Source organism: Petaurus breviceps, unplaced genomic scaffold (genome assembly GCF_028583685.1).
Source record: "Petaurus breviceps papuanus isolate PSGF00001 unplaced genomic scaffold, PetGlider_PUasm1.0 186, whole genome shotgun sequence".
Lineage (NCBI taxonomy): Eukaryota > Metazoa > Chordata > Mammalia > Diprotodontia > Petauridae > Petaurus > Petaurus breviceps.
The window spans coordinates 40,218,776-40,234,933 of record NW_027185798.1 but is presented as its reverse complement, the minus strand read 5'-3'; the positions used below and the strand labels follow the sequence as shown (position 1 = coordinate 40,234,933).

Below are 16,158 nucleotides of genomic sequence, written 5' to 3'. Positions count from 1 at the left end.
ATATATATATATATATATATATATCTCACGTCATTCCCGTGAAAAATTGTCCCCCTTCTACAGATGAGGAAATTTAGGTCAACAGATTAAGTGACTTGCCCAGGGTCACACAACTAGTAAGTGGTTGAGGCAGGATTTGAACTCAGGTTTTCCTGACTGCCAAGGCTCACCATGTCTCTTATGCTTCATAAAAAAAAGGCGGGGTGTAATGTAGAGAGACATAGAGTCTAAAGTTCTAGGGATTGAATTCTAATACCCTAGACCTGGAGAAGTCACTGTATTTCAGTGACCTCATTCATAAAATGGGTACAAATACTTCTTTGCATAACTTGCCTCTTTCGGTTGTTTTGTGGACAATGTGATTGCAGACCTGAAATTGCTACAGAGTTAAGTCAACAGACATTTATTAAACATCTACAGTATGCCAGGTGTCATGCTAAATGTGAGTTATTTTGAAAAGAGAGGCAAGAAAGATAATTTTTAAATGAAAATAAAATGATAAGTAAAAATAATGCATTAGATAGCAGCAGTCACAGACTGTTCCAAGCTGGAAGAAATGAGTGCTGCAGGGGAAGCAGTGGGTTCCCTGAACTGTAGGTTTTCAAGCAAAAACTGAATCATCACTTGTTGGACATGTTGTCGTAGAGAGTAGACTCAGTGACCTATGAAGGTGCTTCCATCTCTGAGAAGTCTCCAGTTCTGGTACTCTAATGGATGTGCAGAGACAGTTTTCAGGTGTTTACCAATTACAATTACAGGCACACCCCATTCAACACCATGGAGACACTCTGATTCAGCTGATGATGGTTCTAGGAGGTAGATAGTTAAGGCTCTTCCCACACACAGCTAATTGAGCTTGGGGAGCTGTCCCTCAGGGCATCCAGGTGGCTTCTAGGGAAAGGGAAAGCTTTCTGGTAACCACATCCTGGGTGAAAAGGAAAAGAGGTGGATTTTCGTGTTCTTTACTATCTGTCTACATCTTGGGTTATAATTTTGCTGCAAATTTCCTATGTTCCCTTGGCTTTGTGTCCTTTTGGCTTCCAGAATCCATTATCAGAAGGTCCCAAGGAAGCCAAGATGTCCCATTTTACTCTTTTAAAAAGTTCAACTTAACTTTCATTGGGAAAGGAGAGTTCTTTCCAGCTGTTGTCCATCTTTATTTACTTTTCTTCAAGCTCCAGAGTAGTCATTAGTGGCCCTGTTATCTCAGACTTAAATAAACTGTCATCTCAAACATGGTGGCTTTAAGCCTAACATTTAATCAAAAGACAGGAGGTGTTAGCAGGGATTTGTGTTCGTTTCTCAGAGAAGTAGTCATTTGTGGTATTTGGGAGTTATATTTGGTTTGCACTGGGCTAGTGGTCATATTTATGTTGCCACACATGGTCCATCTGGCCTTACCCAACCCCGCCTTTCCTTCTCCTCCCCCACCTCTTCCACATATTGGGCCAACTCTTTTCTAACAAAGACGCACATCTAGGCAGAAATAACCTTTGTTGACTCTTCTTGGCAGCATGCCATAGTCAGGTAAACAGATGTGGTGGTCAGCTGGCCCCCAGGGAGTATATACGAAAGAGCTGAATAAACTCTCATTTTGGGTCCTGTACTTTGGAACGCTTCCAAATGCTTCGTTTACAAGGTCAAAGTCCTTATCCCATCCCATGCACGCATCTCTTAAAGAAGGCTAGAGTGTCAAGGAATTCATTAGTAAGAGAATACTGGGTTCTCTTCACTGACCTCTCCTTGTCTTGCTGACCCACTGTTATCCAGAGAAGAGAAGTCTTGTAGAGAAGGGACATAGGTGCTGTCTTTATTTCAAGTAATGAAAGATGAGATTTAGAAGACAGATTCGATTTATTCTGCATGGCCATAGAGGACAGACAGACTTAGGACCAAGAGATAGAAATCTTTAGGTTTCAGTTCAGTTTAAGGAATAATTTCTTAAGGAAGAATTAGAGTGATACAAAAACGAATTTGACTGTCTCATAAAGGAGAATGTACTCAGTTATTAGGAGAATTTTTTTTTTTTTTTGCATGTGGGTGTTAAGTGTCTGAGGCCGGAACTGAACTTGGGTCCTCCTGACTCCGGGGCCAGCGCTTTACTCACTGCACCACCTAGCCACCCCTATTAGAAGAATTCTTAGCCTTCTAGAATATCATAGCTAGAAGGGAAAAATGTGAGATTTTTACAAATCTAGAGACATCTGCACTCGAAATGTTCACAGAGACTGTGATTGACCTGTGATAGTTGGTATTGGTCTGATTAGCTACTGTCGGACACACTGTACCTTGACCCCAACGTATTGATGTCATTTTGGTTCTTTTCGAGAACAAAAGGACAGCAGCCAGCTGGAAGAGGCATTAGAGATTGTCTGTTTTTATACTTTACAGGTGTTTTCTCATTTTGTAAAAGAAGAAACTAACGCCCACAGGAAGAAATAGTTTGTTCAGGGTCCCACCCCTAGACAGATCACGGTACCGTGAAAAAAGCAATGGCATTGGAGCCAGAGGTACCAGGTTCTAATCCTACCTCATTATTATTCCTGTGACCTTGACCAAGTTATTTAACTTTTCTGGACCTTGGGCTGATCATCTGTAAAATGAGAGAGGTTGGTCTTGATGCATCATCTTGAAGGCTCATTCTGACTTTTAATCTGTGATCCAGCGATAATTGTTGTTGGTAACGAGCAACTGAGTTGTACCAGGATGAAGGTCCCTTGACTTCTAGCCTATTAGTACCATAAAATAAACTTTAAAGTGTAAACATCTCTTGGAAAAAGAATCAGATAAATTTCCAATTTCAAGATTGGCCAGACAGCCACTTGTCAGGGAAGTAGAATCTGTTGTTGCTTCAGGTGGCATTGGACTAGAGGAATTCTCAGCTCCAAGCTCTGAAATTCTGGGATTCTAAGTATTATCCTGTCTACCTCTCTCTGCCTGGCCATTTACCACAACTGACCTAGCAAGAACTTCAGCATTGGCCTTAACCTTTTTATGTGTCTGGGTACCTGTCCTCTCACTTACTCTTTTGAACATGTATCTCTGCTGTAATGCCCACCTGGCCCCCTCCATCTCCTCTCATCATTTTGTTCTTTCCTTGTATGTTGATTTATATATAGTTATGTATATGTTCAACTGATCATTTTCTAAGTGCCTTCTGTCATCAAGGCACTTTGCTTATATGCTGAACAAGGTATAAAAGTGGGGGGAAAGACTGTCGTTATGTTGGAAATGCTTACAGTCTTATAGAAGCAATATGGCATTTATGGATTTAGGAAATAGCTTTACCCAGAGGATGATTGAAGCTTTGGGAGTAGGTAAAAGTGTCAAGGGTGGGACTGTTGAGAGAAGATAAAAGGCCTGCCTACAGAGTCTTAGGGGACACCTACACTTAAGGAATGAGAAAATGAGTGAAGGAAACCAAGAGTAAGTGATCAGACATGTAAGGTAGGATCAGGACAGAACAGTTTCATAGAAACCAAAGGAGAAGAGAATATCAAAGAGGAAAAGGTGGTTGGTAGTAAGTATTACAGGTGAGTGAGAAAGTGCCATGGAATTTTCCATTAAAGATGTCACTAGTGATCTTGGAGAAGAATAATGGAGTTAGAAACTAGATTAAAAGGGATGAATGGTTGATGAGCACATGAGTGCAGATATCTCTTTCCAGAAGCTTAGCAGTAGGGGCATTCTGGGAAGATGGCAGAGTATGTCAGAAATTTCCAGGCCCTCCAGATTTCTTCTACAAACAGACAGAAAATTGCCACAAAGTGAACATAGAGCTGCAAAAAATAAAGGGGTAAAGAGGCAGGAGAAGTATGGGATAATATTGAAGCAATGGAAGAGGTGAGGAAAGGTATTTTGCAGATGGGAAAGATCTGGAGTCATCAGGAACTTCATGAAATAAAGGAGATTTGTTTGTTGTTGGTTAGTCATATCTGATTCTTCATGACTGCATTTAGGGTTTTCTTGGCAGATACTAGAATGATTTGCCATTTCCTTCTCCAGCTCATTTTACAGATGAGGAAACTGAGGCAAACAGGGTTAAGTGACTTGCTTAGGGTCACATAGCTAGTAAGTGTCTAAGACCAGATGTGAACTCACGTCTTCTGATTCCAGGCCCTGGTGCTCTATCTACTGTCACACCTAAGTTTAAATAATAGGTTAGATTTAGATGAAAGAGGTAGGGACCAGAGGGTGAGAGTGGAGGGATAGGGAAGAAGAGGGAAGTATACTCCACTCAAAGGGACCAGCCATGACTTTGAACTATGACAGGTATTGGGGTATCTGATTCCAGAACAGGAAAGGAATCTGAGTAGCCTTAGAAGATTCCTGAAAAAAGGGATGCCTACTGACCTCTGAAGCAGTCATTTATGTCCTTCATGAACTGGTACAGCATTATCTCCTGCTGTGGGTATCTCCCATAAGAGCCAAATTGCTTCTTTTTACTCCGCTATGAAGATAATTCAATACTGACATTTGTCTTACTATGAGGTTTCTTATTACACCTGGGACAACTAGAAGTATGGGGAAGAGTTTCTGAGCAGCCAAGACAGGCATCACCGATTCTGTGTATTAAAGTTCATTACGAACATCAGAGTTGACATTGAATATTAAATGGGCTAACAAGATAAAGATTTAAGTTTTGGAGACTGCAGTTATTCAGTACATCTTTTTTCTTTTGCAAGAAGCTTGAGAGTATCATATACATGGTCCTTTTCAGAAAATGGTAGCATTCTTGTGCTTTCCAGACTTCTTATCTCCTTGATGTACATACATCATAGGGAAGGGAGTGCTATCCATTACAACCCTGCTTCCACGTTCTTTGCAACAAGATGCTTCAATACAAGGGCCAACCTTTGAGAAGTATTTGAAGATGAGGTGCACTTCTGGCATAAAGTAAGAAATTGCTAGCCACACTGGAGTAACCTTTCCTTCAGATTCGAGAAAGGGGGCATCCTATCCAGAACAAGAGGTGATAATCCTCTTTGACTCCTTGATCTATCCATGGTTTAGTATTATGTTCAGTCCTCAGACATTGGTAAACTGGAGTGTGCCTACCTGAGGGTGACCAGAATCATGAGGGTTACTGAAGATTGTTGTTGAGTCATTTTAGTCATGTCAGGCTCTTCATGACCCCATTTGGAGTCTTCTTGGCAGAGATACTGGAGTGGTTTGCCATTTCTTTTTCTAACTCATTTTGTAGATGAGAAAACTGAGGCAAACAGGGTTAAGTGACTTGCCCAGGGTCACACAGTTAATAAGTGTCCGGGGCCAGATTTGAACTCAGGAAGTTCTGAGTTCATCCTGAGTTCGCCCTGACCCCATGCCCTGCACTCCATCTACTGCTCTACCTAGCTGCCCCTATAGTCCACCATATAAGAATCAATTGAAAGAATTCAAAATCTTTAGCATGGAGAAGAATAGACACAAGGAGGAAAAGATAGACAGCCCCTTCCAGTATTCGAAGAGCCATTATATAGAAGGGTGATTGAATTTATTCACTTGGCCTCAGAATTAGGAGCAGTGGGGAGAAGTAGCAAAGAAGTGGAATTAGACTGGACATCAGGACAATTTCTTAAAAATGAAACTCATCTCTCAAAGTAGAATGGGCGGTATAGTCAGTTCTTTCTCCTTAAAGGCCATCATTTGCTAGCAGCTTTAGATGGTATTCTAGGGTCTGAGTTGGGCGCTCTTTTACAATGCTCAGATGCTATGATATGCCTCCTTTAATCACAAGTCTAACAATTTGCTTGTCTGGTTTCCTAGCTAATAATTAAATATTACATATTAAAAGGCAGTGATTTTGGAAGGCACCTACAGGTAAACATGCTAACTTCAGCAACAAGTAACAACCCAACCTCAAGAGAAAAGAGATGTGAAGTCTGAAAACAAGGTACTAATATTCAAAAGGAAGGGATCTTGGAACCGTCTAGTGGAGGGGATAAAGACCCTTAGTCCTGAGGCTCACTATTTTATATTTATATTTACATATATTATAGAAATATATTTATATGTTATAGAAATATATATTTATATGTATTAAAAATAAAGTTATATGTATTATAAACATATTTAAATATGTATTTTATGTATTATAACTATATGTATTTAAATATATATTTATATGTTATATAAATATATTTAAATATATGTTTATATTTATACAATAATTATAATGTTACTAATGACCCTGAGTTATCAAGAAAAGGTTAACACTGTTTTAGAAGTCAAGAAAGGGCATAACACATTTTAGAACTATATCCATCCAAAATGATTAAGTATCCACATATATTTAAGATTTTGTATCTTGCCAAATATGCCTGGAAAATTCACTTAGGGGGAATACTTCACTTCCTAATGTCATGAAGCATTCCTGTATACAAATTATTTTCTACCTGAATGAGAGTTTGAACATTTCTTGGAGAGATTTTACAACTCAGTCAGAAGACTCTCTGAGTTCTGGTAGCAGCTCATCAGCCTGGGAGGCTGGCCAGTTGTCTTTGCTGGTTGTGTGAATCATTCTGACATCTCCCTTGAGAACAGGGTAAGAGAAGAGATCTTTGCATATAATTTTTCCTCCTTGTTCAGTTTTTTTTTTCCCTCTTACAAATTCTCCCACAGATGAGCAAGTCAGTGAACCCCCTTTCTTTTCCTCTCTTTTTCCATCAGAGCATATGATTATTCTGAAGGGTATAAGACTACTTTCTAACCCAGTCTGGAGTGAAGGCTTGATGGGATCTGTACTCCTGTACCCACAGAGTTCTCCATGACAGTAGACTTGGAATCAGGAAGACCTGAGTTCAAATCCTGCCTTAGATATTTACTAGCTTTGCAACTGAGCCTCAGTTTCCTTGTCTATAAAATGAAGATAATAAAAAGATCTAACTCACAAGGTTGTTGATCAGATCATATGAGCTAACTCATATGTACACACATATTCAGATATTGTTTTGCAAACCTTAAAGCGTTATATAAATGGTAGCTATTATTGTGGATACTTGGCAACTGTGATCTGTAATGGAGGATAGAGTGTGTGTGTCTGTGTGTGCTTGTAAACATACAGCTATTTATTTGTGTACATGTATATGTTTGAAAAGGTTAGAAGTCTTTGCTATGTCTTTCTATAGAACAGAAATAACTTGCCCAGGTACTTTTCCTGTGCTTCAAATTGTAATTCTCTTAATCAGTGTGGGAGGACTGGTCTAGAAAGATGCCTGGGAGATGTCAGTTCTGTTCTGCCTCCTCTACTTCTCAGGAGGAAGGAGGTCCAGTTTCTCCAGCTTCTGCATTGAAAACAAACCCTAACATGAAGAACCTAAGAATGACAATCTAAACATTGGCTTTTGCTTGGAATTTTCATTCCTCTAATGGGAAAAAAAATGTTCGGTAGGAAGGAAGGTTCCATCAGTGCTAGAGTGGGAGGGCAGGGTCCAGTGCAGTCCCTGGGTGCTTGTTCCCATTTGTGAAGATGACGGTTCCTTGACTACCTTGCAAGGAGCAGTCGTCCCATTTCAGTTCTGTGAAGCCCTTAGGTCTCAGTAGAGAGCGCTGCATGTGAAGTTAGAAGACCTGATTTTGCGTCTCTTCTATGCTACTTAACTTCCTATGTAACCTTTGTCAAATCAGTTCATCTCTGTAGGCCTCCTTTTTCTTTTGCTGGAGAGGGGTGGGAAGTAGGGGGTAGGGGAAAGGCAGCATGGTGGCAAAGTGCATAGAACCCTGGGCCCTGAGTTCAAATGTGATCTATTACTAACTGGGTGACCCTGGGCAAGTCACTTAACCCTATTTGCCTCAGTTTCCTCATCTGTAAAATGAACTGGAGAAGGAAATGGCAAATGCCTACAGTATCATTGCCAAGAAAGCCTCAGATGGGGTCACGAAGAGTTGTTGGACAGGACTCAAACAACTGAACAACAGCAACAAAATTAGCTGGACTGCATGAGCTCTGAGTTCTCATCACACAGAACCAGGGACTGGGGAAATATTCATAATCAAGTCCCTTATCTTCTTCTGTGTGTCTATAGGCTCCTTAATGATAAGGACTATCTTACCCATGTTTGTGAACATTAAATAAATGTTGATTCAATTAAATGGAATGAAAGTGAAAGAGGGCTCTATTGTCTGTGTTCCCGAGTAGCAGGAGGTGATGGTGGCCACCAGCTTGGAGATATGCCAGTAGATGGGATCTTCTGGTAAAGAACTTTTGATTATAACCATCTAATGACTCTTTCAAATTATAAATTCCATGCTGTCACTCAGACACTTCCGTAACAACGACCCTAACAATAATAATAAATAATGTTTATAGAGCACTTTAAGATTTGCAAAGTCCTTTACAGCTTTATCCTTATAAGGACCCTGGGAGGTAGATTCTATTATTTTCCCAATTTTGCAGATGAGGAAACTAATGCAGACAGAGGTTAAATGATTTGCCCAAGGTCACATGGCTAATATGAATATGAGACTGAATTTAAACTCAGGTTGTTCTGACCCTAGATCACAAGATATCTACCTGATGAACCACCTACTTGCCTCATTGTCCTGTGAATACTGGCTACTCTCACTTTAGCCCCATCTTCTAAATAGTTAGAGAAACCTGTATGTTCAGATTAATAAAAAGTAGTCATCTGTGCCCTCAAAATGATTATCTCATTTCAGATGTAGAGATAAGAAAAATCAGCTCAGCATGTTACTAAGCTCGGGATCTGCTCTGTTCCCAACAATTTATAGGTCCTAGTTTGTCTCCCCCCCCCTCCCCTAGCCATTGTAAAGCTGGGGAGATGGTAGCAAAGACAATTTGTCATTTGGGAAGTACAATTGACCCTTCTTCTGCTTAGAATCAAAGCCTATGGGCTATATTGAAGACAATTGACTTTTGGAGGAAGAATATCATTAGTACCTAGAACTCATGCTGTCCAGATCATTGTTATTATTCTATATTGTGCCATAGCTTTGCCTTCTACAGGTAATGACAATGAACCTTGTGGTAGAACGATGGCATGTTAGCTGCGCTCCCTGGCATTTTATCACTGAAATCAACTTAGAAAGTAGATTTTTCCCTTATGTCCAATTTGTCTTCAAAGTAAACCCCCAAATTTCTGGTCATTTGCATAAGATTTGAATTAACTTTATTCTCTCTTCCCAGCATACAGCGAGCAGCATTGGTAGTTCTGGAAAATTACTACAAAGATTTCACCATCTATAACCCAACCCTCTTAACAGCCTCCAAATCCCGAGCAGCTAAGCACATGGCTGGCCTTAAAGTCTACAATGTAGATGGTATGTTTCTGGAAGTGCTTTCTGAGGTTGGATGTGTGGCGGGGAGGGAGGGAAATGGGGGAGAAAACTTAAAATGTAGAGTCAGTTTGGTTCCATCAACTCTTGGTCTCCATCTTCTATGGCATTCTCATTCCAGATGAGTTTAAGTGTAGGCAAACATTTATTTTGAAGAAGTTGGTTAACATTTTACATGTATTGCACAAAGAATCTCTCTGAGAGTTTAGGCATTTTAAAAATGAAAATTTAACACATTTTAAGAATGAAAAAAGAATGGCATTGGTTTATGTTTCCTACTTTCTTCTGGGAATATCTTAAAATGGAAGCCTTTCTTAGGAAGGGCACACTTTAGAAAGTTTGGAGAAATATTTAGATTCAAATAGGCATCCAAGTCAGTGAACACAACTGATCTCACTAGCTCATGCCTCTTTCTCACAAGAATTGGGCAGTCCAGGCCTTTGTCATTTTTTTTCTGGGAGATGAAGTTGTAGGAGTTGGTGGAGGGCTAGAAGACAGACTTCGGTTAGAACTTCCCTCTCTACGTATACCAGGAGAGGTTATTGCTCTCAACAAGATAGGATATATGGACAGTTTTAGATTTGAGTCCATTCTTTGGTTTGGTTTTTTTTTTAATATTCATTTGACTCCCTTAGTCTGATGATGTTAAGCTAGAGGGTGAATTTTGAAGGCATTCCTTTTAGAGTCTAAAGATGAAATAGAACTTATATTATGAAAACGGGATGATCAACTTAGGACTAGGTGATACATAAGAACAGTTAGATACGTTTTGGTACAGAGACAAGAGAGGGTGTCAGATGTCCGACTCATACCTGGGCTTCAGATCTTTTGACTTAATAGTCACCATTTTTGCATGTCTTTGAGGTGTTGGTATATTCCCTAAAAGTTGTGGCTGCCATGACACATTCCAGCATAACTTTTATTTTCCTGTGTGTGGTTGGTGTCTCCATGTCTCTTGACATTCTTTTTTCTCTGTCTGTCCTTGTTCTCCCCCTCCCTCTCATGCTCTCTCATTGTTTTGTTGCTGAAATGTGATGTTCCAGCTGCCCTTATGGCCAAACTGAAACTTTATATAACGGATGGTAAGTAACATCCTTAGCGCACTCTTTTTTTTTTTTTTTTGGCAAGCATTTTAATTGTCTAAGATTCTTCATCCCATTCTTTTTCGCTTTTCACTGATCCATTTGGGGTTTTATTAAAAATATCTTTCCTGTCCTAAACTGGGCAAATTAAATTAGGAGATGCTCCACTCTGTGGGGTATTAAGTTGGGATTATTCCCTTGGGATTTATGTAGAACTGTATCAATAAGTTTCTTATAGGGTGGAGGGTATTGACAGAATTTGAAGCTTCTCTTTTGCCCTGTATTTAGGAGACCTGTGATGTTGAAGCTGTTGCTTTTCACTTTTCTCCTTGAAGGCCCAGGGAACAATGCTGCAGGCCAGTCTCGGGCTATGATAGCGGCTGCTGCTCGACGCAGAGATTCCAGCCACAATGAATTATATTATGAAGAAGCAGAACATGAACGTCGAGTAAAGAAACGAAGAGCCAGGTACACGATTCTCCCCCACCTTCTTCTTCTTCAATGAGATAATACAATTCGATTTAATAAACATTTATTAAGTGATGATATGTGTCAAGTGCTTTGAAAGCCTTAAGGCACCTACCTGTGTAGATGTCACTTGTTGCTGCTGTTATGATTATCAATCTTTACCCCTATTTACACTAACTCAAGGCTGAATGAAATGATATTTTATGAATATGATGTCTTCTGGGTTTTGAAGAATGTGTTCATAGATTTGGAGCTGGAGGAGACCGAAGAAATGGTTTCAGCCAATCTGAGGCTCCCTGAGATAATATAGTTTCCCTGAGGTCATACAAGTAGCAAACTTCACAGTCTGGATTTGAATCCAGGTCTTCTCTCTCATTCTAGATCTATAAGTCTTTCCACTGGAGTCCTTCATTATAAGTTTTTCAAGGACCATATGACATCACTCTTAATTGTAATGGCTAGGCACCATGTTTTAGGAAAGACATTGATAAATTGCAGACTATTCAAAGGAGAGCGATTAGTATGGTGAAAGCACTGTTCATGAGAAGTGTGGAATGGAACTGGGGAGATTTAGCTTGGAAAAGGGAAGACTTGGGGAAGAAGGTATAAAACCACAGCTTTTTTCAAGCTTTTGAAGAGTTGTTATGTGAAAAAGGAGATTGGATTTGTTCTACTTGGCCCTATTGAAAAGAATTGGAAGTATTAGGAGGACGTTCCAAAGCAGAAGATTGGTTCAGTGTAGGTGTTATAAAGGAAATGCTTCCTAATGACTAGCTGTCCAGGATTGGACTGGGCTCCTTGAAAGGTAATAGATTTGCACTTATTAGAAGTCTTTAAGAAACAATTGTATGATCATTCATAGGATATGTTGGTAGAAGGAATTTTGCCCAGGGAGGGATTGAAGTAGATTGCTTTTGAGGTTCCTTCCATCTCCGAGATTCTAGCATCCAATGTTTGTCCTCTCCCATTCTTTTGGTGGATTAGAACAAGGGAGGACACAGCTCTGAATCTCTTCTTTTGGTGCCTTTACCCTCATTGTTCTTCCATTTCTGAATAGTGTTATATGGCCTCCCAGGACACATCACATTTCAAGAGTCTTATGTACTCATGGGTTTTTGATGTTGGCAGTAGCTCAACTTAGAACAGTGTATCCTCTAACTTGCACACAGAAGACTCTTCCTTGAAAGACCTTGTTTATTTAGCAAGTAAATAAAATTTACAGTAAATTTGTTTATCAAGTAAACAATATAAGCCAATGACTTTGGGGGAAATTTTAGTATGTGAACAAATATATAGTAAATTGGTAAACAAAATAAATCTTAAACAAAATTTACATTAAATTTGTTTATCAAGTGAGTATACTATATATTGATGACTTTGGGAAATTTTAATCCCAGGGATAAATATACAGTAAATTTGTAATCAACATAAAATAAATCTAAAACAAAATTTACAGTAAATTTATCAAAAGAAATAAACTATACACTGATGCATTTGGGAAACTTTTTAGCCCAGAGACAAATATAAATTTGTAATCAAACTAAATTTTAAACAAAATTTACAGTAAATTTGTTTATCAAGAAAATAAACTTTACATTGATGCATTTGGGAAACTTTTAGCCCAGGGACAAATATGCAGTAAATTTGTAATCAAAATAAAATTTAAACAAAATTTACAATAAATTTATCAGGTAAACAAACTATACACTGATGACTGGGAAAATTTTGGGTCATGGTCAAACACACAGTACATTTGTAATCAAAACAAATTTAAACAAAATTTGTAATAAGTTTATCCAATAGACAAAGTATACGCTGATGACTTTAGGAAAACTTTAACCCAGGGACAAATGTGCAAAACGAATGAATAACTATTATAAGTAGAGGTGGGGTAGGGGATAATTAACTCTAGTGAATTTTAAATACCCACAAAATGCAGCCATATGTCAAAAGTTACCTACATGCCTAAATACATATATACATACATATATACATGCATATGGAAGGAGGAGGGATGAGCAGACTGAAATGAAGCTGTAACTTTAAGGGAAAGTGCCTTGGAGAAGATAGGTTAGAGAAGTAAAAATGTCTTCCAGGTTTTTATTGGGTAGTTCTTGGAGGAAAATGTTGATATTTGGGTACTTCTGAGAAACCAAGGTAAAAGGGAATATATAGTGGCTCGAGGGGTGGGCGAAGAGGCGTCAGGGAGAGGGCTCAGACACCCAGAGAGGAAGGAAGACTAAAGAACAGAAAGAAAGGGGGGGAAAGAGGCATGAGAGAACAAGCCCTGTTTCCCCTCCAGCTTTTGTAGCTCCCGTTAGGACTTCAGTTCAATTTCAGCTTGCATGTCCTGTCTGAGGCTCCTGACCTTCGCTCTCAGACCATTCACAACCAGCATGACTCACAAGCCCTGGGCTGCGGGTGATACCTCAAGGGAAGGGAGCCTCCAATCTGGCAGTCACCTTGTCTCGGGAGTGGACAGGGTCTCTCCTTCCTCTGGCCCCATTTGATTGCATTTCTGAAGTGGCTTATTACTTCTACCAATTCCTGTTATTTGATGTGACAGCTTTTCCCTGAGGAGGTTGGGAGGGTGAAAATAAGAGAAAGAGATATTCTCTTCTCAGCTTTGTTTCTTCCCTTAATTCCATTGTTCAACCTGAAAAGCACAGGCTTTGCAAGCAAAGGACCAGGATTCGAGTTATACCCTTGATTTTTACTACCTGCGTGTCCTTGGTTAAGTAACTTCACTCCCTGGGCATTTATTTCCTCATCTGAAAAATAAAGTGTTTTACTGAATGACCTCTGAAATCCCTTCCCTGTAGGAACAGAAGACTTTTTTTTCCCTCTTGTGTGTGTGTTTCAACATTATCTATGTTTTATTTTATTTTTATTTATTTTGTTAAATATTTCCCAATTAGATTTTAATATTATTGGGGTGCACTATTATCCCTGGTTTAGAAGATGCTGTTAAACACAGCCATCTCTGACCTTGTGGCTGGAATTCATTTCTGACAAATCTTTGTTGTTTTGTGTTCCCTAGACTCTGGGAACCTGGCCAGCATATCCTCAAATACAAGATTTAAGGAACTTGTGTGTGTTTTTAATGTTTCCCAGCCCTTCATAGGCAAGGCATCCTCCATCCCATCTTCCATCTGGAATACTCTGCCTCCTCACCTCTGCCTTGTTTTCCCAGACAAAAGTATCATTCCCCCTTCGGGGGGCCTTTCCTGATCCCTGATGCTGTTAGCACTCCCTCTTGCTCCCACCTTCACTGATAAATTTTGTATTGAAATCAAATTGTATTTATATTTTGTATTATTACCTGTGTTCATTCCCCCCCAACCCTAGTAGCTAATGCAGCCTCCCTGAAGTCATCCTTTGTATTCTTAGTACTTGGTACCCTTGGTACAGAGTAGGTGCTTAATATATGGTGGATGAAATGGGTTGAACTGATGAAGTCACAAATGTGTGGAAATATCTGAAAGGTAAAGTATGTTAGCAGAGTGGTTATGGGAGGGGTTAAAAACTCATTCTTTACTGACAGGGCATCCTGAGAGAGGGGGTCATTGGACTTCTTTTTTGTTTTTTTTTTTTTTGGTGAGACATTTGGGGTTAAATGAATTACCCAGGGTCACAGCTAGTAAATATCAAGTGTCTGAGGCTGGATTTGAACTCAGGTCCTCCCAACTCCAGGGCTAGTCTTCTCTCCCTGTGCCATCTAGCCGCCCCAGGTCATTGAACTTTAGCAGATAGGTGTCCAAGAGACAAGAGAAGGGCAGTCCAGACGTAGAAAGCAGTGTGTACAAAGACACTCTGAGTTGGGAAACTGGGGGGATAGCAAGCCTTCGATTTGGGCTGGAGCAGAGAGCATAGGGGAGGGCGTGATAGCAAATAAAGCTACAAAAGAGCCCTGAACCTCAGGTTAATTGGTCACTTCTCCAGCACCTCACGCTTCTCCGGAATATTTTCTGAGGCCGGTCAGATGATGGCTAATTCTCTTGCTAGTCATACAATCATTCAATGTCTTTGGACCTGTTTTCTCATCTAATAGTTGAAGGAGTTGAGCTAGATAACCTGGAAGGTCCCTCCCTACTCCAGATCCTAAGCCATGCCCCTATTGTAGCAACCAGCCCAGCAGTCTTGAAGATTTCTTGGGCTCTCTTCTGTAAGTAATTAATAATGATCACAATTAATAATAATAGCTAGCTTTTCTATAGTATTTTAAGGTTTGTAAAGCACTTTGCAAATATTATCTCATTTGATCCTAGTGACAACCCTTCCAGGTAGAAGTTACAATTATCTACATTTTACAGATGAGGAAAGTGAGAAAGGCAGATGTTAAGTGACTCAGGGCCACAGAACTAATAAGTATTAAAGGCAGGATTTGAACTCAGGTCTTTCTGACTCCAGATCCAGTGCTTTGTTTACTATGCCACCTAGCTGTTTGCCAAAGAGACTGCCAGTAATGATGATAATAATAACTAACATTTATATGGAACTTACCATGTTTTAGACCCTGTGCTAAGTGTTTTACAGTACTCTGGGAGGTAGGTGCTATTATTATCCCCATTTCACAGATGAGTAAACTGAGGCAGGCAGAGGTTAAGTGGCTTGCCCAAGGTCACACAGCTAGTAAGTATCTGAGACCAGATTTGAACTCAGGTCTTCCTGACTCCAGGCCCAGTGTTTTATTCACCATGCCATCTTGCTATTTGCTAGAGAGACCACCGCAAGCTAACAGTCATGTCTGTTGCGGGAGATGGGGATAAGGAATAAAGGAGGGAGGAGTGGGGACTGGAAATAACCTCAGTTCTCCTGTAGCATTAGAGATGGTCTCCTTTAAGTTCTGTGTTTAAGTTAAGTTCCTGTGCTCCTGTAGGCTGGTGGTCGCGGTGGAAGAGGCCTTCGTTCACATCCGCCGTCTGCAGGCAGAAGAGCAGCAGAAGGTTCCTGGAGAAGTGATGGACCCCAGAGAAGCTGCCCAAGCCATCTTCCCGTCCATGGCCCGGGCCCTGCAGAAGTACCTGCGCACCACCCGGCAGCAGCACTATCACACCATGGAGAGCATCCTGCAGCACCTGGCCTTCTGCATCACCAACAACATGACCCCCAAGGTACTGAGCCCTCCAGTCTTCTCTTGCTCCCACCCCTTGGCTGCTTAAACAGCTGGGTTGGCTTACTTCTTGTTTCTAACCTTCAGTTTTCCCCATTGGTAAAATTCGATTCAATGTAGCCAGTATTTACTAAGTGACTTTTTTGGGGGCTGGGCATGGTGCTTGGTGCAAAGACCAAAAAGAAGGAGTCAGCTCTTGCC

General features: G+C 40.2%; 1 protein-coding gene across 2 annotated transcripts in view; it reads left to right on the top strand.

Moving 5' to 3' along the window:
* VANGL1 (VANGL planar cell polarity protein 1) overlaps positions 1-16,158 on the top strand; it is a 70,176-nt gene that overhangs the window by 49,437 nt on the left and 4,581 nt on the right. Inside the window, exons 5-8 of one of the 2 annotated variants that reach the window (XM_069090271.1) lie at positions 9,146-9,279; positions 10,338-10,376; positions 10,712-10,844; positions 15,724-15,958. In XM_069090271.1, coding sequence (XP_068946372.1) covers positions 9,146-9,279; positions 10,338-10,376; positions 10,712-10,844; positions 15,724-15,958 — 541 coding nt within the window. The remainder of the gene's footprint in view (positions 1-9,145; positions 9,280-10,337; positions 10,377-10,711; positions 10,845-15,723; positions 15,959-16,158) is intronic. The other variant, XM_069090272.1, reaches the window with a different exon arrangement.